At 32.8% G+C, this 26387-nt stretch overlaps 2 protein-coding genes across 2 annotated transcripts; both read left to right on the top strand.

Moving 5' to 3' along the window:
- The first annotated feature begins 10863 nt into the window (after positions 1-10863).
- On the top strand, positions 10864-14235 carry LOC139516097 (uncharacterized). Its single transcript, XM_071305945.1, has 2 exons — positions 10864-10914; positions 12465-14235. Exon 2 carries the CDS (start codon positions 12483-12485, stop codon positions 14190-14192), a length of 1710 nt encoding a protein of 569 aa, XP_071162046.1. The 5' UTR covers positions 10864-10914; positions 12465-12482; the 3' UTR covers positions 14193-14235.
- Positions 14236-24207: 9972 nt separating this feature from the next.
- On the top strand, positions 24208-25767 carry LOC139515134 (uncharacterized). The gene has a single exon (XM_071304695.1). The coding sequence runs from the start codon at positions 24208-24210 to the stop codon at positions 25765-25767; it is 1560 nt and encodes a 519-aa protein (XP_071160796.1).
- Positions 25768-26387: the final 620 nt, after the last annotated feature.

Genomic DNA, 26387 nt, shown 5'->3' with positions numbered 1-26387 from the left:
ATAAAGATATTCCATATGTAACTGAACAAAGCAGTATAGAGTATACCCAAATCTCTCAAACCGAGGACCAACAGATTGCACAATTTACTTCTGTCCTATGTGCAATAAAAGAGCAGGCGAACGTACTGTTGGTTGTGAGCAATGCGATGAATGGATACATTTCAACTGTGCTGGACTAAAAGACAGTGATATTGAAAAGATCAAGGACAATCCATTTGTCTGTCGACTATGTATTGAAAACAACCTATATAGTACTGAAATTGTCCATAACAACACTTCTGTAAACAACTCAGTCATTGATATACTTCATTTAGATCAACAAGAACCAGCAACCGAACTCTCAAAAGACAAAGACCAATCCATGCAACCAACAGAAGATGAGATGAAAATAATCCAACAAAATATCCAGATTGTTGAAACAAACAGTAGCATAGTTATAACAGAAGAAACGCAATCTAAAGACCAAAATATGCTAACAACCTCCAATTCTGTACAGACATTGGCGCAAAATAAAATTGCGATAGAATCAGAACAAAGACCAACTGTAAAGGAGGAAAAGACCAGCAAACAAAATAGTCTAAACCAGAGTAAAGGCCAACAAAGAAAATCTAAAGATGTTGAAGAGTTAAAAAATACATATATGAGCTGGAAAACAGACTTAAAGATGGAGACTAGACAATAAACCTTTTGGAACGAAAAATGGCACTATTAGAAGGTAACATACTAATAGCAAATCAACAGATGAAAAATAGTGAACAGACTTATCACATGTTCAATCAACAACCAAACAACCAAGCAAATCACAGTGGATGCCAATCTCAATGTCAATATCAGCACCTCTCCAACAACATGCGTGCATTAGAACAACAAATGTCTCAGCATATGTGTATCACTACTGCCCTGACAACACAGCTTGCAATACAATTGCAACAGTCTCTTTCATCGACAAGGAACCAAATACCACCAGTAAATATCAATATGGTACCACAACCAGCTCCGTACATACAAGGACAACCGCATTTATACCACCAATATCTGATGTATAATCATGCTTCTCAACCAACTATGCAGGCAGGACTATTCAATCAATATCATGTTCCGCAAGCAACTAACTTTGCATTCCATCCTAGTCAAGGAATCACCAACTTGAATGCAGCCCACCATAATCAGTACATACATCAAAGTACTCATGGTCATCAAAGTAGAAATCATGTTAGACCAACACAGGCTTCATATCAGAACCAAAATAGACAAGCAAATGGGCAAATTCCACCACCGCCAACATACCATCAAGCCAATCTACAAAGGTCATCTCATTATCATCAAAATAGAAACAACAACCAAACAATGATGACTCAACATACCAATACAAACGCTAAAGCATCAAGCAATACATTGGAAAAACAACAAGCAAATACTACACATGTATTATATGCTGACAATTCAACAAAAGTCGTAGCTCAAGTTCCAACAATTATATGCTCTGATGGACAAAACAAAATGGTGCATAGAAATAACGTAAAACCTCACCACATACCAGTTAGACAACCAACAACAGAAAGCAAGCATTCAGAAGTAACAATAACTGAGAACTTTCAAGTGTCAGCTTCATTAGTACAATCAGAAGTAGCACCTTTGTCTGGTGAATAGATCAAGGAATCAAATCAAATAGTTCATAAGGAGGAAAATTCAATCAATCAAATGACGGGAAACAATCAAGATGCAATTGATGAAGGAAGACAGAACCAATCGAACTCTTTTTTAGAAATTCCGAGCCTCAAGAACAAACCACCAGACATCCTCAGAATGGGCATGGCAACAGAAACACTCAACAGTCACGGCAGAGATTAAATATAATTACCTGCAACATAGAGGGGGTAAAGGGAAATGCAGCCTATCTTTCAGATCTAAGTAAAGAACAAGATATTATCTGTTTACAAGAACACTGGTTATGGTCTTTTGAACTTCAAAAACTAGACGAAAAATTGGCAGACTATAAGATATTTGGCCGGAGTCACGATTGTAATGAACCAATAACTAACTACCAATTCCAAGGGGAAGAGCAGGCGTAGCTATTGCCTGGCCGCAAAAATTTGACAAAGTGATTTCAAAATTGGATGACGGGAATGAAAGAATTATAGCAATAGAGATCATGTCAGTACCTAAACCAACATGCCTCATAAATGCCTACATGCCAACAAATGCAGCACAATCTTTGGATGAGTATAAGGAATGCCTTGACATCATATTTAACATCAAGAGCAAATATGATCAGTCACACAACATCATCTTATGTGGAGATCTAAATAGAACATTGATATCAACAAGAAACAACAAGCATGATATTAGTCTCAAACAATTTACTTCCGATAATGGATTAAAACCAACTCGAGACATCCAAGCAAAACCTACATATTTTCACACAGATGGAAAGGCTACTTCTCAAATTGACTATATTTTGTCTAACAATGACATCCTACTATCAACCAGTATTTACTGTCAAGATCCAGTAAACACATCAACCCACGTACCAGTAAAAGCTTGTACAAATGTGTATCTAGAAATAAAGAAGAACAGTAAATCTAAAGCAAATTCAGTAGCATATAAATTAATATGGGAAGAAATGGATAAAGACATATACATAAATGAGATTGATAAACATCTTCAATACCTTCCATCCGATGAAACTACAGTTGATGATAAGATAAAATGTGTCATGGGAATTCTACACAAAGCTACCAAACTAGCAGTACCATCAAGAATTATCAAACTAAATGGACCCAAAAGAAAAGCTTCCCCTGATGTTAAAAGACTAATAGGAATTAGCAAAAACAAACATAGGCTCTGGAACGATGCAGGAAGACCACGAGACGACCATCCTCTCTTTAAAGACAAAAAGGAAACCAAAAGAAATCTCAGAAAACAACAAAGAAAAGAAACTGCACTAGAAAAAGAACAATTCATTCAAAAACTTTAAGAAAATCCAAATGACCAAATATTCCACAAACATATCCGAAGAAATAGATCAGAAACTTCAAATTCTGACACTAATTTTCTAAAGATGGGAGAGGAAGAAGCTATATCCAAAAAAGAACAATGTGAATGTAGATTTGGCCCAACCAAAAGACAACGTTAATTTCAACAACGAAAAACTTCTGAACTGTAAGAAAAGATGTAAAATCATAAAAGAAATCGCAAAGGCTTCAACCGACACAGAAGTTACCATAACTAAGGAAGACGTCCGGAAAGCTATAAACCAACTCAATGCTAAGAAAGCAGCAGACGAATATGACTTAGCCTAAGAACATTTGAAACACTCAGGGGAAAGCTTGCATGAAATACTGCAAGAAACATTTAACCAAATTCTATTAGAGGAAAAAGTACCATCAACGTTTAAAACCGGAACAGTATCTCCGATTCTGAAGAAAGGAAAGGCATTCTATGAGGTAGAAAATTACCGTGGTATAACAGTCACATCAGTTATTGGAAAAGTATTTGAATATATCATTTTGGATAAATCTAACTTAATAAAATTGGGTCAATCTCCTTTACAGTTTGGTTTTACACAAGGACTATCTCCAAACATGGCAGCCCTAATACTTTCGGAGGCATGCTCAGAGATCACAGGAAAACAAACCATTTTCGTCACAACACTCGACAGTCAAAAGGCATTTGATGTTGTAAGTCACGTAATACTGATGGACAGGCTATATCACTACGGACTAAATCTGAATTTGTGGAACATTATCGAGGAGCTATATAGCGGCGTAACATCAACAGTAAAATGGAAAGGAGAAACAAGTACAAGCTTTGAAATACACCAGGGCGTGCGTCAAGGAGGTGTCCTATCTACTCACCTATATAAGGCCTACATAAACGAACTGCTTCATGATCTGCAAAAACGAAATCTAGGTTCTCATATAGGCAACAATTATGTTGGATGTCCTACTTGTGCAGATGACATCGTACTTTTATCCCTCAATAGAGAAAAAATGCAAGAAATGCTGAACATTGTCGATAACTACTCAAAAGACCATCGATTTAACATCCATCCTCAAAAGAGTAATGTTATAATAAAGACTGGAAATAAACGTAAAGATCCTGAAGATAGCGATGCTTTTAAAATGGGGAACAATGATTTAAATTGTACGGATCGTACAACCCACCTAGGGCTAACAAGATCAACAAAAGATGAAACCCGAATAAATGTAGATGATCGCATCAGTTTAGCCAGAAGAACATTATACTCGCTCATAAAGACTGGTGTACATGGATCAAATGGTTTAAATCCTAAATCTTCATATAGAATCTATCAAGCATACGTCCTACCAAGGCTACTGTACGGGCTTGAAACTCTAAATGTGAATTCTAAAGAAATGTCGCTTCTTTCAAGCTTCCACCTCGATACCTTGAGAAAACTTCAGTCTCTTCCGAAAAGGACAGCATGTGCATCAGTATACCTACTTCTGTGAGCTCTACCGCTTATTGCTTAAATTCACAAAAGACAACTTAGCCTCTTATTTGGTGTTCTCAATAGCGACAATGACACTATTAGATCACTAGCTATGCGTCAATATATTTCCGGAAGATCAACAAGCTTTTTCACCAAAACAGCAGAGTTTTTAGAGATGTACAACCCACCTTTCTTTCTGGAATTATGCGAAAAGAAGTATTCAAAAATAGAATGGAAAAAACGGACAAAATCAGCAATAAACGGTCATTGGACTAGCAAACTACGCCTAGAATGTGAAGAAAAATCAACTCTACAAAATTTAGCAATTTCGAACTTAACAATAGGTGTCACACATCCTGTTTGGGCTACAGTTTCTTCATCAGTCTCGGACATTAGAAAAGCAATTACAAAAAGCCGCATGTTAACGGGAATCTATCTATTACAAGCTCATAGACACAGATTTAATCAGGCCGAAGTAGACCCGATTTGTCCAAACTGTAGAACTGAAAACGAAGACCTATGTCATGTGTTAACAACTTGTCCATTGTATATGAACATTAGGATAGCATTATATACTCCAATTAAGAACTTTATAGTGAGTATTATATCTGAATCAACATGGGCAACTCACTTCAGTAACCGTGAGGCAATATGTACACTTATAGTAGACTGTCAAAGCTTCGCAAATCTGAACATTATACCGAACAACCCAGAAATACTTGGAAAGATTGAAAATATGTCCAGAATATACTGCTATGAAATTAACAAAAAGAGACTATCAGCCGAGATATAACACTTCCCTAGGTATCACAGCTCCCCATAAAGACACTAATGACAATATTTACCACCATGTGTCTATATCTGATATATATCATAAATAGTAAAATAGTTGCCGTTAAAATACTTTAGTGTGATGTTTATGCATAACTATTTAGAACGTTAATATCTGCTTGCTTAACTATAATATACACCATATATACAAGCCTGAACGTGTGTTCTTCAAGACTTTAAAATTTGAGTACAATGTAGAACTAACTCTTATAACGCAAAAATATATTATTGCTTATTAACAGAGATATCAACATTAGATAGAAAATAACCATCTATAGCATCTTCTAAATGCATATAATTTTGGCTTGCTCTTCTTGGCTCCCATATGAATGAAGACCTTTTAATTCATTAACTCTAGCCAGTGAATTCAACAGCCAAAATAGTTAATTGATCTTATTTAACTAGACATTGCTTTTATCGCCGTATCTACATCCTGGATAATGAATGGGTAATCCGTGTATATAATATGTACATTTCTGTAAATAAATTTTGTGCATGTGCAACGTTCTGGTGGAGGATTTCATTACAATTTGGAATAACTTGTGGATATCATTTTTAAAAACTAATCCGTTAAGGGAACACAGCTAGCTGTGTGTGCTCCAACGCTGGAGAGATTTACATAAAGAAGAAGAAGAAGAAGTGGCTTGGCACTTAAATGGCTTCATGGTGCCCAAGAAGTCTTTCTTTTGCATGATTAAAATTAAATAAATCTTCATTTTTCAAGTATAATGACACATTTCCTAAACGTTAATATGAATATAAGTATTAAAAAGTAAATATTTCAAGATATTTCTCTTATATATTCAAACAATTGTCAACATATTAGAGGGGGGCAAGGGGGGTCCCCATAACAGCCAAACAGTGAATTGATTTGGTGAAAAACAGATAACAAGGAATTGAAAAGAGATAATAACAGATAACAGTAAATGAAATATGAAAATAAATCTGTCCAGGACCAATCCAGTAGATGACTCGTAGATCTTAGTATATAACTTGTGGTATGGACCTAGAAATTTAAATTGTAATTTGTGTAAACAAGATGTTTCGGCCGTTGAGGCAGTTCTGCCTTGGTTGATTTTTTTCCGTAACTTGTACAATAAGTTATAAAATTGAGAATGAAAATGGGGAATGTGCCAAAGAGACAAAAACCCGACCATAGAAAAAAACAACAACAGCAGAAGGTCACCAACAGGTCTTCAATGTAGCAAGAAATTCCCGCACCCGGAGGCGTCCTTCAGATGGCCCCTAAACAAATGTATACTAGTTCAGTTATAATGAACGCCATACTAATTTCCAAATTGTACACAAGAAACTAAAATTAAAATAATATAAGACTAACAAAGGCCAGAGTCCTGACTTGGGGATGTCTGGATGTTGAATTTTTTTGAACGAAATTACTAGTTTCTGTTTTTGATATAGGGATATTTTTAATCTAGATCAATTTTTAATGATTTAGTTTGTTTTATTTAATTGTTGAAAATAGTGCAGCCAGTGATACTTTATTATCAATTTGATTTTTAGATTTTTTTTTCTTCTGAAAAGCAATATATATACTTTACAAGTAATAAAAAAAAAACATTGATGCACAATATATTTTTTTTATTTAATGACCTCATGATAAAATTTACTTATAAAATACAAAAATACCCAGATTAGTGGAGACAGGACATGTAACTGAAACACGCATACCAGTTATGGTTATTCTGATAATAGAAATTGACTCAAGTGATACTTCTGATAGTATTATAGAAATAGGACCCAGTGAAAATTTGGATGACACCAAGTGAAACACCAATCATGTATCTTATGTGAAATTATAGAATATGGAAAATTTGGGTACATCATTGGAGAAGCTGTAGGACCGTTTAAAAGGGTATTTGTCGAAAAATTAAACTGAAGACACATCTGTATTTGCATCAATAGTTTCTGAGCTTCAATTTTTGCCATGTGAAGCAGTTGAATTTTTTTTTTAAATATGGTGGTCTGTCAGTCAGGGTTCTCTTTCATGTAAATGAAAAGAGTCGGAGTAGCACTTATAATATAAATGCTAATAGAAAAAGATGTTGTATAATTCCCAAAGCCATAATTCAAACCCACACCACTTAGTAATGTAAACAATTCAAAGGAGAAAACTAACTGCCTAATTTATCCACAAAATAGTGAACGAGAAACTTAGTAACACAGTAACAAACTACAACCACTGAATCCAGGCTCCTGACTTGGAAAGAGGCACATACAGAATGTGACTGCGTCAACTTAAGCATGCTAGTTGGTGTCTAATCCTCCCTTAATCAGGGACAGTGGTGTAATAGTACAGTACATAAAGATTATTTTGTGGTCATTGAATAAAAAAATCTATTGGGTGTACCAATGCTTTTTTTTACAACAAAATCCATACTATAAGTTATTGTACAAGTAATAAGTGAATTATAATTTGTTCAAAATGCTACATGTTCACAGACAATGGAATTTATTACAAAGGATAATAATAATATATACTGGAATGGTCCTGGGTCCAATTAATTTTATATGTTTATGTGATGTATGTTACTGAAATTCTTCTGCAAATATCGTGCAGGGCCACCCGATATTACCAGTAGAAAGACCCCAATAGATATACATTGTAAGAAGATGTGGTAAGCGTGTCAATGAGACTATTATCCATTCAAATCACAATTTTCAATTATCTTCAATTTCTACGGAAGACTGGCTGTCAAAATGCTAACATTCCATTTTTCAATAACAGTTAACAGCAAATAGATTCTCACAATAACAGATAACAAAATAGATAATAGTCCTATAACAGCTAACAAAGAATAAGATAATAACAGCTAACAGTAAATATATTTTCAGAATAACAGATAACAAAGAATTAAAATGCCCCATAACAGCATAACAGTTAAACCCCTTGCCCCCCCTCATATTATATGTGACTTTTTGTCCTGTGACTTTTTGTCCTACCACATTTGTGACTTTATGTCCTACCACATTTGTGACTTTATGTCCTGGGACTTTTTGCCCTGTGACTTTCTGTCATTTTACCTAAACCCAACATTGACAGAAACAAGTGCATGTGGAAAAAAGGTCATAATTTGGTTCGTAAATGGGTCTATTTCAAAAGCCTTAATGCTAAATACGTCGGCAGTTCTTTTCATTAAAAGAGGGACGAAAGATACCAAAGGGACAGTCAAACTCATAAATCGAAAATAAACTGACAACGCCAAGGCTAAAAATGAAAAAGACAATCAGACAAACAATAGTACACACAACATAGAAAACTAAAGAATAAGCATCACTAACCCCATTCAGTAAAAACTGGGGGTGATATCAGGTGCTCCGGAAGGGAAAACACTGAGATACTGCTCCACGTGTGGCACCCGTCGTGTTGCTTATGTTATAACAAATTATCCGGAAAATAGTCTTATTCGGTAGGTCACATTCATGAAAGGGAAGGGGATTGTAGTTACGACGTAAGGAACATATCCGATATCATTTGTGAAACGGTTATTCCATAACGGTCAACCACCTCGTGATGGCGTCCGTAAAATTTACGAAGATTCACCAATTGGATCTCTTGGTTTAATAGCTTCCTTGTGAGCAGCAACTCTCTATCAAGAAAATCATGATAGGAAATGCAAGCACGGGAATATTGTATCAATAAGGCGATATATACCCCGTATGTAGGTTTTGCTGGAATGTTGCAACTTAGAAATGGAAAGTTCACAACTGGAAAGCTGAAAGAATCTTTTTTGTCGTAAAGTTTTGTTTTCAACCGACAGTCAATTTCTAGATGTAATTCAAGATATGAGGCCGACTTAACTGTATCTGTTGTATCCTTTATCTCTAGTTCGATTCGATAGATGCGTTCAACATAGTCACCAAATTTTGAATTATTCAGTGAAAGAACATCATCCATATAGCGGAAAGAAGAGTTAGAGGATAATGCTAACTTCTTATCTTTCTTCCTAAGAAGTTCCCGTGTGAAGTTAGCATCATAATAATAAAGAAACAAGTCGGCAAGAAGAGGGCGCAATTGGTTCCCATTGGAATGCCGAGAGTCTGTTGAAAAACACGTCCTCCGAACGTAACAAATACAAATGTATGTTGTCAATCAAGATATCAAGCATCTTGATAATGTCAGTTTCAGCGAATGTTTTGTTTGAATCAGAGTGATCCTTTACATGCAAAGTAGGATTTATCCCTCCCGAAGACAAGAAACTTGTATCTACGTTGGCCATTCTTTTTTATGAAACAAAGCAATGCCAACTCTTTCAATTTGTCTTTTAGTTTGGAATGTGGAATACTTGTGTAAAATGTAGAAAAGCCATAAATGTTTTAATACTATTACAAGATGAAAGAGAGTTAGATTGTATGTACTAAAAAATATCTTCGGAATTTTTAAGTATCTACATCTGTTTCACTCCAGTTTCACAATAACTTTGAAGCCCGTCTTCGATTGCTGATAAAATATATATTAATAATTTAGAAAGAGGTTCCGTAGAGCACTTGGAAGACCCAGCAATATACCGTTGTTTGTAAGGACACTTATGTAGTTTAGGTATACAATATTCTCCAAAGTAGGCCCATTTTAGACATTTTGTCAAAATATGTCGATTTTGTGCAATTTTTAGACCTAAAAGCTTTAAGAAAACTTTGGCCGCCATCTACGATCCAAAATGTTTTGTAACCAAAAGATTTCAATTTTGATATAGAATTCATCAATATAACAACTGTTTGGATAGTGGATGGCGGCCAAGGTTAAATATGCCAAAAACCCATGAAGATTATGATTTTTTATGACCTAAATTGACTGAAAATACAAATAGTGTTTATGTAAGCGGTCATAGTTTTATTAATTTTTAGGGGAGGTGCCAAAAAAATATATTTTTGCCTTAATAGTATTATCACAAGTATTTCTGAATGAAATATCTTGTCCAAACATGTTTTTTTTAAGAAGTAATTGAACTTTAAAAAAAAGCAAATATTTGATTCTGGAATAATTCCAAACTATGTTAAACCGAAAAGAAATGTATGATGAAAACTAACCAACTTTAGGGGTTTAGCCCTTCTTACACGACTTAGATTCAAATTACGTTTGCTTTTATTTCTGTATAAACTAACTACCCCCTCACCCTCAGTGTCTCATTTTTTTCATCATACATTTCTTATCAATTTTCCAGAATTCAAAATTATTCCAGATTCAAATAATGTTTTGTTTCTATAATTTAAATCATGCAGTTCTTCATCTTCCTTGAGGGGTTACATATATCGTCATTAAAAAAGTTTTTAACTAAGTTATACTAAAACTTTGATATTTTTTTAAGATGTTTAATAAATAAAAAAAATATGAAAGTTGTTTTAATTAATTGTAAAAAACAATATTTATCAGATTTGTGTGATTACATACATTGGAGATTCTTTACAAATTGTTGAATGTTTTTAAGTAAGTATGAAAAAAAAACACGCATTTAAATAAATAAAAATATATTAGTGTATCAAATTTATATTCATACAAAGACATTTAACTGTTGGGATAAGAATTTCTATTTGAATCAATAGTATACGTAAGTGTCCCAGATATTAGACATTTTACTTCCCTGTTCAAATTCCTTTCCGTCAAAATGTTCATGGTAAGAATGTTCAAATAATTCAATTGCACATTTAATTAATTAACTAAAATCAATATTTCATTAAACTCAGGCAATAGTATATCAATACATTAAACAAGAAATCCTTGATTGTTTAAAACAGAAAGTAAAAACATAACAAATGTCCAACACAAGAAAGGGAAAATTTACTTTATTTGATTTATTATTCTGACAGTCCAAAAATTTCAAGGAGATAGTATACTCTGTTTTTCTAGATATTTTAATTTCTCAGTGTCACTTCGAAAATAAATTTCAGGTTAGAAATTAAGAGTCTCTCAACTTGATCATTCGGTGCAACTTCACAAATACCTGGGTGGACTCTCCAAGATTATACATAGAGTAGATGTTTGACTGATTATTTTTTGTTGTTTATGGTCTCTCTGCTTTTGATTTTCAAAAATGGATAAAATATCATTTAAGTTAACTATTAATTTCAGATATGACTTATTTGTAGATCTAGTAAAGCTGATAATTTTTGCTGTTTGAAGTTTTCTTATGCAAACATACCTTTGGTTCCCAAAACAAAACTAAAAGGAACAAGAATGTGTTCATAGTACATAGATGACCCACTCCCATTACCATTCTCTATGCTCAGTGGACCGTGAAATTGAGGTCAAAAATATAAATTGGCGTTTAAATTGGGAAGATCATATCATAGGGACCATATGTACTAAGTTTTAAGTTGATTGGATTTCAATTTTATCAAACGCTGAAAAACTACCCTGACCAAAAACTTGGAAAAACACTTTAACCTCCACTAGCACTTTCATTTGCTTTGTTTAGTGGACCGTAAAACTTGGATCAAAACTCTATTTGAACATAAGCATAAGAAAGGTTATAGCATATGCAATGTGTGAACTAAGTTTCAAATTAATTGGACTTGAACTATATCAAAAACCAACTTGACCAAAACCTTAAATCTGTAGTGGGACAGACAGCCAGCCAGACGAAAGAACAACTGAACAAACAAACAGACACACAGACCGACAAAAATTATGCCCCCTAGGAGGGGATGGGACATAAAAATCCATATTAAAGGACAATAACTCATATTAAAAGTTGACATACCTCATCAATCAAATAGATTTTGTCTTTCGATCAATCTAAAGTTCTCAATAATTCTTTCAGGGAGCGGACTAACAATTTCTTCTATTTGACCTATTTGTAGATATGTAGTACTTATTGATCAATTTTGCATTTTAGAAATCTATCTTTTCATTACAGTTTTCAAGATATTACGTAAAAACAAAGCAAAAATGATAAAAGTCGTCATTTAAGTTCCTTCAAGGATTCAAGATAATTTTGGATAGATGCACTTTTGAGGATCTTGTCTTGCTGATCCGTATTTTTCTTTTTTTCTTTTTACAGTTTCCTAATGTATATAGCTATAGCATATGTTTTGTCATGAGATATCGGGACTTGTAGAATCTATTCATAATACTGATAACTTAATACAGTAATATTTTTGGGAAAATTATTTGTTATATATAACTCATTCATATTTATAGAGAGCTTTTCCCCATATATTTCAGATGTAAAGAGAAAAAGTAATGGCCTCATCAGTCAAACAACTTTGTACAATTTGCAATGACGATGGAATCTCCAATTCAGCAGTCATCTGGTGCACAGAATGTGAGGTTTTATTTTGTGGAGACTGTGAAAAACCTCACAGCAAGTCGAGACTGTCTAAGAACCATAAAACCATGTCAGCTGATGATTACCAAAAGCTACCTACATTCATGCAAGAAATAAGTAGCCAGTGCCAAGACCACAAGAAGAAGTTTGAACTTTACTGTTCTTTTCATGCCTGTCCATGCTGTGTTCAGTGTGTCACTGATAAACACAAGATGTGTCAAGAAATGAAACCTTTGTCAGATATCCTTCAGCAAGTCAAATCATCTGCCTCAGTGCAACTTTTTGAAAAAGATTTAAAGGATGTGAAGGAAAACATAGATACAGCCATACTGTATCTAAAAACCAGGATCACTACCACCGATACGCAGAACACCAAAGCCATTGAGAAAATACGGTATATGAGGAAGTCGATTGATGATTACTTAAACAAATTAGAGCAAGACTTACTTAATGATTTAGAATCTAAATATTCAAAGCTTAAATCAAACATGGCCAGTCTCATGCAACAAATGGAACAGCGGGCCAGTCAGATAAACCAAATGCAGAGTCAGTTTTCCAAAACGACACGATATACTACAGAGCTACAAATGTTTATTGCTCTAAGAGAGATCGAGAAAATTACATCACAAACGACAAAATATATAGAAGATTTAGAAAGAGGAGACCACTTCATTGAAAAGAATCTAGAGGTCAACCTTTCATCTGCTCTACAATCAATTTTAAAAGATGTCAAATCATTTGGAAATATCAATATCAATACAACCACTTCTACTCTAAAAATAAAGGCAGGAAGAAAAGATCAAGCCCAGCATTTGCTTCCAAAAGTTCCTGGAGTGGAACAAATAAAACCATCCTTGTTGACAAGACTGACAATTCCAAAAGATGTAAAGTCTTTATATATAAATGCCTGTCTTATATTACCTGATGGTAAATTTATAATACTTGATAGAGACAAATTCCAACTACTGTTGTTCAGTAATGATGGCATTTTTATCAGAAAAGTAGTAACATTCACAGAGTATCCATATGATGGTTGCCTAGTCATGAATAATACAGTGGCTGTCGCATTAGGACGAGGAGACCAGACAGTACTGGTGGATGTAGATAGAAGTAAAATTATTCAATCAATTAACCTTTCTCATGAATGTTTAGGAGTAGCAAGTGATGGTAAAAATTTGGTAATCAGTGATAGTGACAGCCGATGTACTACAGTGAATCTGAGTGATATGTCTCAAACAATCATAGAAGGAACGAGAGGAGTGTTTTGTATTTCATTATTCCAAGGAAATATCTATGGTACCAGTTCCATTGAAAATGAAGTCTGCTGCTACAAAGCTACTGGTGAACCTCTCTGGACATTTCAGCATCAAGACATTGTCATACCACGAGGACTTACATTAGACAAAAATGGTTTTGTTTATATAGCTTCTTATGGAAACAACAGTATCGTGGTAGTATCACCAGATGGTAAGATCTGTAAGACACTACTTTCAAATGCTGATGGAATCAAATATCCTTATGCTATAGACATCAACAGAGAAACTGGATTGATGATAGTGTCAAGTGATATAAGTGGTGAGAAAAATGAGAAATCATATCAGACATGTTTTGTTTATAAAGTTTGAAATGCTCTTTTATTATATTATTTTGAATAGAATTGTATCTAGACATTTAGTGTTTAATCATTTCAAGGACATTTCATTTTCCTTATTAAGGCATATAAATCCTTAATTATTAAAATACATATTTGTTCACTTTTTTATAGTATATTTAATATTTATAAACATTTTTATCCTATTTTTCCGAACACATATATATTGTTCAAAAAAGGAAACAGTAATAGTATGCATCAGAAAGACTTTCAGTTTTTACCTTCATGCAAAAAACATGCGAAAAACATGTCGATAATTGGTATGCTGTTTTACATTCTGACAAATCTATATCGGGCAGAGGTGGCAATAAGCTACGAACTTACAGACTGTTTAAGGAAAATTTTGAACCGGAGGAATACTGCAAAATAGCTTTACCCTTCAGTCACAGAAGTACTTTCGACAAATTTAGATGTGGTGTTGCTCCCCTAAGAATTGAAACAGGGAGATATGAAAATATTGTTTTAGAAAATAGAGTGTGCCATATATGTGACGTTTTTATTGAAGATGAAGCGCATGTTTTATTAAGATGTCCTCTATATGACGATTTTAGAAACCATTTATATCATGTTGCTGAAACTTTTAATGATAATTTTAATACTTTAGATGATAATCAAAAGTTAGTGTTTTTATCCTCAGATGTAAATATGATACGTATGTGTGTCAAAACCTGTCAATTGATTTTAAAAAGACGTAGAAATTTTATATATTGTAAATAGTATTTTATTTCATATTGTGTATTATATCTATGTATTTTTATAGTCTCTTATAATTCTGTATATAATGGCTCTCAATGTATAAAGATTGATTGTACTTGTTGATGGATGAGACTTTAATAAAACATTGAATGAATGAAATGCAAATCAAATAATTTAAATGTCTGAGACTATGTTCGTATTAAGCTAAACTGGTTGTGGTGTAAATATTCTCGATACTGAAACTAAACTATACTATGTTAACCTTCCTGTCAAGACAGTGCACACTCTGAAATGTCTCGCCTAATTTACTTATGCCTGAATTTATGTTGAAATAGAAATAAGTAGAAGTGGTATGCCAATTAGGCAACTCTCCATCCAAGTCACAATGTATGAAAAGTAAACAATTATAGGTCAAAGTACAATAGTACAGCCTCGACACAGAGCATTGACTAACACCATAGATGTAATACCCTAACACTGAACAGCAAGCTATAAAGGGCCCCAGAATGACTAGTGTAAAACAATTCAAACACAAAAACCAAGACTAATCCATACACAAAAAAAAAAAAAAAAAACAAGAAAGGATAAACACTTGTGAACCACAACAAACGACAACCCCTGAACAACAGGTGCAAACAAATGCAGATGAAAGTCTTTAATGTGAAGGTTTATACATAAACTTAACATTATCAAGTTCAGAGCCGAGTGAGTAAAATAAACCAAGCTAGACAGACATGTACACCCTATAATCATTATATTCACCAAATATAGTGGTCCTGTTGCTAGCAGTGCCTGACATCCAACCACAAAATCAACATTGAGCAATAAGCCCTGAAATTGAGGCCAATGTAATATAAACACAGCCAGGCAGATATGGCTCATTGTTGAAGGCCGTACGGTTACCTAAAGTTGTTAATTTCTGTGTCATTTTGGTCTCTTGTAGACAGTTGTCTCTGGCATAGGCAATCATACCACATCTTCTTTTTATATGTACAACTTTGTTTGTTCTATACACTAAATATAATAATTGACCTATTGTTTATAATATCTGAGAACTAGATCAAACCATAATAGAGTACAAGTTATCATTTTGAACAAATTATAATTTGTACAAAAAAATTGTACAAATTATAATTGGTATTTTGACTTTGTACAATATGTACTTTGTACAAAAAGCGCTTGTACAAATTATAATTTGGACAAAATTTGACTAAAATTAACTTAAAACGTGTACAATAATTTATCGTATTGTTTTTGTGCTAATGAAGTATTGATACACTATAGACACTTTTCAATGCGATTTGTAAGTCATATTGACTCATTTATATTGACTTTATGTTATAAATTGAACTCCTATTAACTGGTCTTTCAAATGATCATTTGCAAATGTAAAATTTGTAGTCTTCAATAAAATAGCTAGCATTGTTGATCAACATGATAAATTCTATCAAAAAAATTAGCAATTTCCTGAAAATAACACAACAAAGCACAAACATAGTAATACCAATGACAAATTGCATGAGTTGATTTCTATTTAAAGTAAAATGCAAAAAAGGCATTGGAGTTGCTTATCATTTACTTCATATTTTTCTTCTCAGTCTATGGTGCATCCCATATCCTCTAAAAGAGTTTACTGCACATATAATTACTGAACAAAAATCGTTATGGTCAGAATTAGTAAAAGTCCATGGTCGACCAAGACATAAGCAAGGTCAAGGGTCTGTAGAGTGAGCAAATTCTGATGTCATATGACACACAACTGTGGTCTGAAGGTTTGACTTCATCTTCTTTGCATAAGGAACTTTTGCCAAGTCTTGAAACAGAGGAAGATTTAAAGAAAGTGTTCAAAGAGGATAAAAAGAAAAAAAGTGAAATTGAAATTGACGGCACAGATGAAAACGCAGATACTGAATTGGGAGAATCAGAAAGAGAACCTAACGATTCTGTAACTGGATAGTTAAACTGAATAAACTTGTACAACTATTGAAGTTGTGTCAGGGGAAGTCGAAACTCCAATCATTCGTGCAAATTTCCTGACCAACAAATCCAAGCGGATGTCCTATTAAGAAATACAAAACGGAAACTGAGCGAATTATCTGTTGGAAACAATGTTATCATCCCAATTCCACAGTATGACCGTGCACCGACCAATTTGAGGAATATATATACAAGGTTTTGTAGTGGAAGTAGGAAATCTTGGCTATCAGATGGGGACAATAGTTGGTAATTTATCAGGAGTGTTATCGATCTATGAGTTTGACTGTCCTTTTGGTATCTTTCGCCCCTCCTTTTTAAGCAGAAACCAACTAGAATCTATTGATGACTCTTCTATGTCTGTTACACAAATTCCTGATTAACAACTTTCTCTTTCTTTCTTGCAAATGAAAAGGCGGTTGTAACAACTCGAAGTGTAAATGCAAAAAGCAGTATGTATTGTGTAATTCGAGGTCAATGTTTGCTCACCTGCCCCAACAAATACAAGTATTGTATTATAGTTTTGTATATACAGTTATCAGTGTGTTTCATATTGATTCGTAATTGATTTTTTTTATCATTTGATTTGAAAGATTATACCATGTAAAATATTGTACAAGTTATAAGTGAAATTTAGCCTGATTTTGTACAAATTATAATGTGTACAGGAAGATTTTGTACAGATTACAATTTGTACAAAGTCAAAATACAAATTATGATTTGTACAATTTTTTTGTACACATTATAATTTGTACAAAATAATAACTTGTACACACCATATGCATTGATTTTATTTCAATATACTTGACCTGTTGCTTATAATAGTATATAAGAAACAAACCATGAACATTGACCAATGAACCACCAAAATGAGGTCAAGGTGAGACGATACCTTGCAATCATTCCATACACCAAATATAGAAGACCTATTGCATACAGTTTAAGAAAAAAAGACCAAAACATAAAATCTTAACTTTAACAATTGAACAATGAAAATGAGGTCAAGGTCAGATAACACCTTCCAGTTCGAAATGTACACCTTACAATGCTTCCATACACTAAATATACTAAATCATAATAAAAGAGAAAATAACATTACAAAAGATCTCGACTTTTTTTCTAGTAGCCAATGAACTATGAAAATAAGGTCAAGGACAATGGACATGTGACAGATGGAAACTTTGTAACATAAGGCATCGATATACAAAGTATGAAGCATCAAATTCTTCCACCTTCTAAGGTATAAAGCATTTAAGAAGTTAGTTAACACCGACAACGACACTGAAGAATCAGTATCCCTTTATATTTTTGGAGCAGGAATTTCAGATGTTGAGAAATGTACACTGAATGCTGATAAAACAAACCAAAGATTTTCGTTACCGTGTCAGTTCAAAATCAATAATGCCTGCTTAGTTAGTACCTATATCCGCTGTACGATGATACACAGTGATTATTAGTTTTTACAAATGTAGATACATTGACCTACACCAAATATCTTTACAAATTTTTATTATAAAATTTTCTTCAACATAAATAAAATTAAAACAATAATCGCTATTTTTTTTAAATATTTTATTAAAAAAATTATAGTCAACATACATTTTGTTCATGTGTTAAAAACATCATAATACCTTTAAACAAAAATTTCTGATGATATCTGTATCTGTTCAAAATAAAAATAAAAATGTGACAGCTTGATAGCTTTTCTTTATTTTTATCATACAGTTTTAATTTTTAATGACTAGTTTTTTTCCAAGCATTTCATAGGCAGATCCAGGGGAAGGGGGTTCCGGGGGTTGGAACCCCCCCTTTTTTGGCCACTCAATGCATTTGAATGGGGACATATAGTTGGAATCCCCCCTTTGTCCTGGGTTGGGTACCCCCCTTTTTAAAATGGCTGGATCCGCCCCTGCATTTTGAATTTGATACTTTTACACAAAATACATTTTTTTTTAAATGCTAATGTTAAGTTTTGTAAAAACAATTCAGTGTTCATCTACCTTGATAAATATAATTATTTACACTGATATAATAACAACGAACAACTTTTAAAATATAAATGACACAAATGTACACTTTAACTTTCATACCTAAAACAATTATCATCATTTATGCAAAGACAAATAAACAATATCTTTTCCTTTAAAGGGGCACTAGCTACGGGATATATAAACAAGAGGCTGTCACAACGACAGCAAACCGGATTTATTAACATTTATTTGTGTCCTGGCAATATCACAAGAACCATTACTGATGAATGGTGAAAGTGAAAATCGTCAAGATCAAATTTGACCTCCATTTTGTCATCAGTATCAACATATTAAAATTTGAAAGGCTTAGATTGAATGGTTCATGAGTAAATGCAACAACGTGAATGGAAACGCCATTTTACGATCTTTCAAGAACCATAACTCCTGAACGGTAAAAGTCAAAATCGTCATTATTGAACTTGACCTCCATTTTGTCATCAGTAACAGCATATTAAAATTTCGGAAGCTTTGGTAGAACAGTTCATGCATAAATGCACGAACTCGACTGGAAACTTCATTTTTCAATCTTTCAAGAACCATAACTCCTGAACGATAAAAGTCAAATTCGTCATTATTTAACTTGACCTCCATTCTGTCATTAGTAACAACATATTTAAATTTGGGAAGCTTTGGTAGAACAGTTCATGCGTAAATGTACGGACACGACTTGAAACTCCATTTTTCAATCTTTCAAGAACCATAACTCCTGAACGGTAAAAGTCAAAATCGCCATTATTGAACTTGACCTCCGTATAGTTGTCAGTAATAACATATTAAAATTTTAAAAGCTTTGGTTGAACGGTTCATGAGTTAATGCACGGACAACATTTGATTGCCGCCCGCCCGCCCGACAGCCCGCCGTACATCCCCAAATCAATAACCGACATTTTTGTCACAAAAATCCAGTTAAAAATCTAAAGTCTGATTTTTTTTCTGTTCTATCATTAATGAAAGTGAAATAGTGAAATAACAATTCGCTTATTGCAGCCAAAAAGGTTAAATTTTGTCAAATTACGCTAAGAAACATTGATAATTTGTTATTCACTTGCAAGTGAATGAGTCAACCTCTTTAAATCCGTAACTTCAATTTAACCCCTAGCTAGAAATTGACAACGCATGCATTTTACGTGTACTGGTTATTTAAAGAAAAAGAATGTCAACAATGAAAGTGAAACTACGGTAAATCATTTGATTACTAATTCGATGCACATAAATTCATTCTGATACGGTTAAAAACAATGAGAAACATCTATTTTTAATCTATAAAATAAAATCAAACAGACCTATAAAAATCCAATTGAACGTGTTGGTTTAATCTATTCATATCTAATAATCTTTATTTATGTTTACATCGCTTATATGGTCATCTGAGGTCAAATCGATAGTAAATTAGATGGCGTCTGGACTAAAATACACACAAAACGAACCTATATATTATCTACCCCATGCTCTGTAAACTGTTTATTTTAGACTTTTGATAGTTTGGTTAAATGTTTTACATTGTTAGAATTTGAGTCAAATCGGTGACCATGAATTTGACAGCTAGTGCTCCTCTAAATAGGTGCATGACAAAGAAAAGATTTTTTTTTTCCTTTTAAACAATGTAAAATCAGGTTTTGAAAAAAATACATACAATTCAATGGTGAATACAAAGTACAAACATAAATTTAAAGCATGATGTTTGAACTCTTTATATGAAATAAAACTTTCTATATTTATCAAACTCATTGAAAAAAATGTAATTTTACTGAAATCTTCTCTTTTTTTTTTCATTCCTTAAGGTAAAAATGTTCATTTATAGCAATAAACATTTTTTGGATTTCCAATCTGATCTCGTTTCACCTGTTTTCTTTCTTTTACCAAAAGTGAGGTAATCATTTCAATAAATGTCTGAAAAAGTCAAAATTCTGAAGTATCCTTATCATACAAAGACATCAACTACTTTGAAAAGATTTGTCTAATTATTGATGGTTATTAAATAATGTCATTCAAAAAGGCCCATGACCCTGAACTAAGATACATTTTATCCAGACCACAAAATGTTTTACAATAACTAACATATTAACATATAAGTGGTACAAATGTTTGTTATTTCTTTGTGTTTTTTTTCAAGCTCAGAAAATGTAATAGATAAAAATACAAATTGTAATCATTATTACACAATGTAATTTTCAACACACTTTTGTAATTGTCAACACACATTGTAATTATAACTACACATTGTAATTATAACTACACATTGTAATTATCACCAAACATTGTCATTATCGCCAATCATACTGATGTCTGTCTGTAGTTCTTTGTCTCTATTATCTTTTTCCCACACATTGCACAAATACCTACAAAAAAACAGAAACTGGATTCATATATTGAATACTGAATATTTTTGCCATGATGTTTGTTGTCAGTATATGAGTTTGACTGTCCTTTTGCATATTTTTTTTTGCATTTTAAATGACAATGTTGCCATGTTGATTCAGTTTACTCCATCAATGAAGCATTATAAATTGTTATTTTAACATACATGCAGGTACCATGTCATGCTCCCACCATCATGTGTCCTTGTTTGGTGAACCGTGAAAATATAAACTCGATACCAAGTTTCAAGCTGATGTGATCACAAATTCATTGAAAATAACCTTAACCAAAACCTGATACTGGACGGATTAACAGAAAGAAGGACAAACACACTAAAAAATTATTACTACTTGCTTGGATACAATTATCTATTATGTTTTTTGGTATAATAAAATAAAGCAGAAAATTACCTTTCTTGTAAGCACATCCTAAAACAAAAGATGATAAATGCTATTAATATTATTCAAAGAAACAATGTAAAGCAAAACTTTCAAAGATAAACCTTATTCTATAATGGTTATATAATATTATAGTTATTTTGATATTCCATATGAAACAGGGAAAAAGAAATTTCATAAACTAAGTTACTATTGCCGCAATTATTTCCGTTTGATTTAACCCAGGTTGATATCAATCTTTTAACTGTTTAACTTTTTCCAATATTTATTTTTGTGGGGATCTATTTTATTACAGTTGTGTTACAAATCACAAAAAAAAAAGGTATGAAAATCAAAATTGCTTTGGTTGAATTACTTTTGATCTAAGAAAAGGTCATGTTAATATAACTGACTCACTTGAAAAAATAGATTCTGTCTTCATAAGTTATCTATTTCTCTGAACAAGGTTCCATTACTTAATTTACATATTTTACACTTTGAAAATCCTTCATAAGGAGCAAATCTGAAAAAATATGCATCAAAACTTAGTTATTCATAAACCTAGAAAAAATCAGAATAATTTAAAATAAGACTTCAAACTTCTTGAGTGTGTTTAAGTAAGTATGAAAAAAACACGCATTTTAATAAAAAAAAAATATATTAGTGTATCAAATTTATATTCATACAAAGACATTTAACTGTTGGGATAAGAATTTCTATTTGAATCAATAATATACGTAAGTGTCCCAGATATTGGACATTTTACTTCCCTGTTCAAATTCCTTTCCGTCAAAAGGTTCATGGTAAGAATGTTCAAATAATTCAATTGCACATTTATTTAATTAACTAAAATCAAAATATCATTAAACTCTGGCAATAGTATATCTATTCATAAAACAAGAAATCCTTGATTGTTTAAAACAGAAAGTAAAAACATAATAAATGTCCAACACAAGAAAAGGAAAATTTACTTTATTTGATATATTATTCTGACACAGTCCAAAAATTTCAAGGAGATAGTACATTCTTTTTTTCTAGATATTTTAATTTCTCAGTGTCACTCCGAGAAAGAACTCCAGTTTAGAAATTAAGAGTCTTATAATGTCTCTCAACTTGATCATTCGGTGCAACTTCATAAATATCTGAGTGGACTCTCCAAGATTATATATAGAGTAGATGTTTGACTGATTATTTTTTGTTCTTTATGGTCTCTCTGCTTTTGATTTTCAAAAATGGATAAAATATCATTTAAGTTAACTATCAATTTCAGATATGACTTATTTGTAGATCTAGTAAAGCTGATAATTTTTGCTGTTTGAAGTTTTCTTATGCAAACATACCTTTGGTTCCCAAAACAAAACTAAAAATGAACAAGAATGTGTCCATAGTACATAGATGACCCACTCCCATTACCATTCTCTATGCTCAGTGGACTATGAAATTGAGGTCAAAACTATAAATTGGCGTTTAAATTGGGAAGATCATATCATAGGGACCATATGTTCTAAGTTTCAAGTCGATTGGATTTCAATTTTATCAAAAACTGAAAAACTACCCTGACCAAAAACTTGGAAAAACACTTTAACCTCCACTAGCACTTTCATTTGCTTTGTTTAGTGGACCGTGAAACTGGGATCAAAACTTTATTTGAACATAAGCATAAGAAAGGTTATCAGCATATGCAATGTGTGAACTAAGTTTCAAATCAATTGGACTTTAACTACATCAAAAACCAACTTGACCAAAACCTTAAATCTGTAGTGGGACAGACAGCCAGCCAAACGAAAGAACAACTGAACAAACAAACGGACACACAGACCGACAAAAATTAGGCCCCCTAGGAGGGGATGGGACATAAAAATCCATCTTAAAGGACAATAACTCATATTAGAAGTTGACATACCTCTTCAATCAAATAGATTTTGTCTTTCGATCAATCTAAAGTTCTCAATAATTCTTACAGGGAGCGGACTAACAATTTCTTCTATTTTACCTATTTGTAGATATGTAGTACTTATTGATCAAATTTGCATTTAAGAAATCTATCTTTTCATTATAGTTTTTAAGATAGTACGTGAAAACAAAACAAAAATGATAAAAGTCGTCATTTAAGTTCCTTTAAGGAGTCAACTGATAACTTTGGATAGCTGCACTTTTGAAGATCTTGTCTTGCTGATAACGTTTTTTTTTTCTTTTTTTCTTTTTACAGTTTCCTAATATATATAGCTATAGCATATGTTTTGTCATGAGATATCGGGACATGAAGAATCTATTCATAATACTGATTACTTTATACAGTAATATTTTTCGGCAAACTATTTGTTATATAACCCATTCACTCCCAGCATATTCATATTAGAGAGCTTTTATCCATATATTTCAGATGTAAAGAGAAAAAGTAATGGCCTCATCAGTCAAACAACTTTGTACAATTTGCAATGACGATGGAATCTCCAATTCAGCAGTCACATGGTGCACATAATGTGAGGTTTTCTTTTGTGAAGGCTGTGAAAAACCTCACAGCAAGTCACATCTGTCTAAGAACCATAAAAACATGTCTGCTGACGATTACCAAAAGTTACCTACATTCATGCAAGAAATAAGTAGCCAGTGCCAAGACCACAAGAAGAAGTTTGAACTTTACTGTTCTTTCCATGCCTGTCCATGCTGTGTTCAGTGTGTCACTGATAAACACAAGATGTGTCAAGAAATGAAACCTTTGTCAGATATCCTTCAGCAAGTCAAATCATCTGCCTCAGTGCAACTTTTCGAAAAAGATTTAAAGATTGTGAAGGAAAACATAGATACAGCCATAAAGTATTTGCAAACTAGGATCACCACCACCGATACTCAGAAAACCAAAGCCATTGAGAAAATACGGTATATGAGAAAGTCGATTGATGATTACTTAAACAAATTAGAGCAAGACTTACTTAATGACTTAGAGTCTAAACATTTAAAGCTGAGATTTAACATGGCCACACTCTCGCAACAAATGGAACAGCGGGCCAGTCAGATAAACCAAATACAGAGCCAGTTTTCCGAAACGACACGATATACTACAGAGCTACAAAGGCTTATTGCTCTAAGAGAGATTGAGAAAATTACATCACAAACGACAAAATATATAGAAGATTTAGAAAGTGAAGACCATTTCATTGAAAAAAATCTAGAGGTCAAACTTTCATCTGCTCTACAATCAATTTTACAAGATGTCAATTCATTTGGAAATATCAATATCAATACCACCACTTCTACTCTAAAAATAAAGGCTGGAAGAAAATATCAAGCCCAGCACTTGATTCCAAAAGTTCCTGGAGTGGAACAAATAAAACCATCCTTGTTGACAAGACTGACAATTTCAAAAGATATAAAGTCTTTGGATATATCTGCCTGTCTTATATTACCTGATGGTAAATCTATAATACTTGATAGAAACAAAATAAACCAACTACTGTTGTTCAGTAATGATGGCATTTTTATCAGAAAAGTAGTAACATTCACAAAGTGTCCATATGATGGTTGCCTTGTCATGAATAATACAGTGGCTGTCACATTGGGAATAGGAAACCAGACAGTCCTGGTGGATGTAAATAGAAGTAAAATTATTCAATCAATTAAACTTTCTCATGACTGTTATGGAGTAGCAAGTGATGGTAAAACTTTGGTCATCAGTGATAGTAACAGCAGGTGTACTACAGTGAATCTGAGTGACATGTCTCATACAATCATAGCAGGAATGAGAGGAGTGTTTTGTATTTCATTATTCCAAGGAAATATCTACGGTACCAATGACAGTGCAAATAAACTTTGCTGTTACAAAGTTACAGGAGAACTTCTGTGGACATTTCAGCATCAAGAAATTGACAGACCACGAGGACTTACATTAGACAAGTATGGTTTTGTTTATATAGCTTCTGCTGGAAACAACAGTATCGTGGTAGTATCACCAGATGGTAAGAGCTGTAAGACAATACTATCAGATGCTGATGGAATCAATCATCCTAATGCTATAGACATCAACAGAGAAACTGGATTGATGATTCTGTCAAGTTGTATAAGTGGTGAGAAAAATGAGAAATCATATGAGACATGTTTTGTTTATAAAGTTTGAAATGCTCTTTTATTTTTTTTTATTTTGAGTAGAATTGTATCTAGACATTTAGTGTTTAATCATTTCAAGGACATTTCATTTTCCTTATTAAGGCATATAAATCCTTAATTATTAAAATACTTATTTGTTCACTTTTTCATATATATTTAATATTTATAAACATGTTTATCCTATTTTTCCGAAAACATACCATATTATTCAAAAAAGGAAACAGTAATAGTATGCATCAGAAAGACTTTCAGTTTTTACCTTCATGCAAATCAAATAATTTAAATGTCTGAGACTATGTTCGTATTAAGCTAAACTGGTTGTGGTGTAAATATTCTCGATACTGAAACTAAACTATACTATGTTAACCTTCCTGTCAAGGCAGTGCACACTCTAAAATGTTTCGCCTAATTTACTTATGCCTGAATTTATGTTGAAATAGAAATAAGTAGAAGTGGTATGCCAATTAGACAACTCTCCACCCAAGTCACAATGTATGAAAAGTAAACAACTCTCCATCCAAGTCACAATGTATGAAAAGTAAACAATTGTAGGTCAAAGTACAGTCTCGACACAGAGCATTGGCTAACACCATAGATGTAATACCCTAACACTGAACAGCAAGCTATAAA

This window comes from Mytilus edulis, chromosome 3, assembly GCF_963676685.1.
Source record: "Mytilus edulis chromosome 3, xbMytEdul2.2, whole genome shotgun sequence".
In the NCBI taxonomy this organism is placed as follows: Eukaryota; Metazoa; Mollusca; class Bivalvia; order Mytilida; family Mytilidae; genus Mytilus; species Mytilus edulis.
This window is presented reverse-complemented; position numbering and strand designations above follow the sequence as displayed.

Excerpts from the sequence above, each read along its gene's own strand:
- LOC139516097 (XM_071305945.1), top strand. The coding sequence starts at position 12,483 with ATGGCCTCATCAGTCAAACAACTTTGTACAATTTGCAATGACGATGGA.
- LOC139515134 (XM_071304695.1), top strand. The coding sequence starts at position 24,208 with ATGTCTGCTGACGATTACCAAAAGTTACCTACATTCATGCAAGAAATA.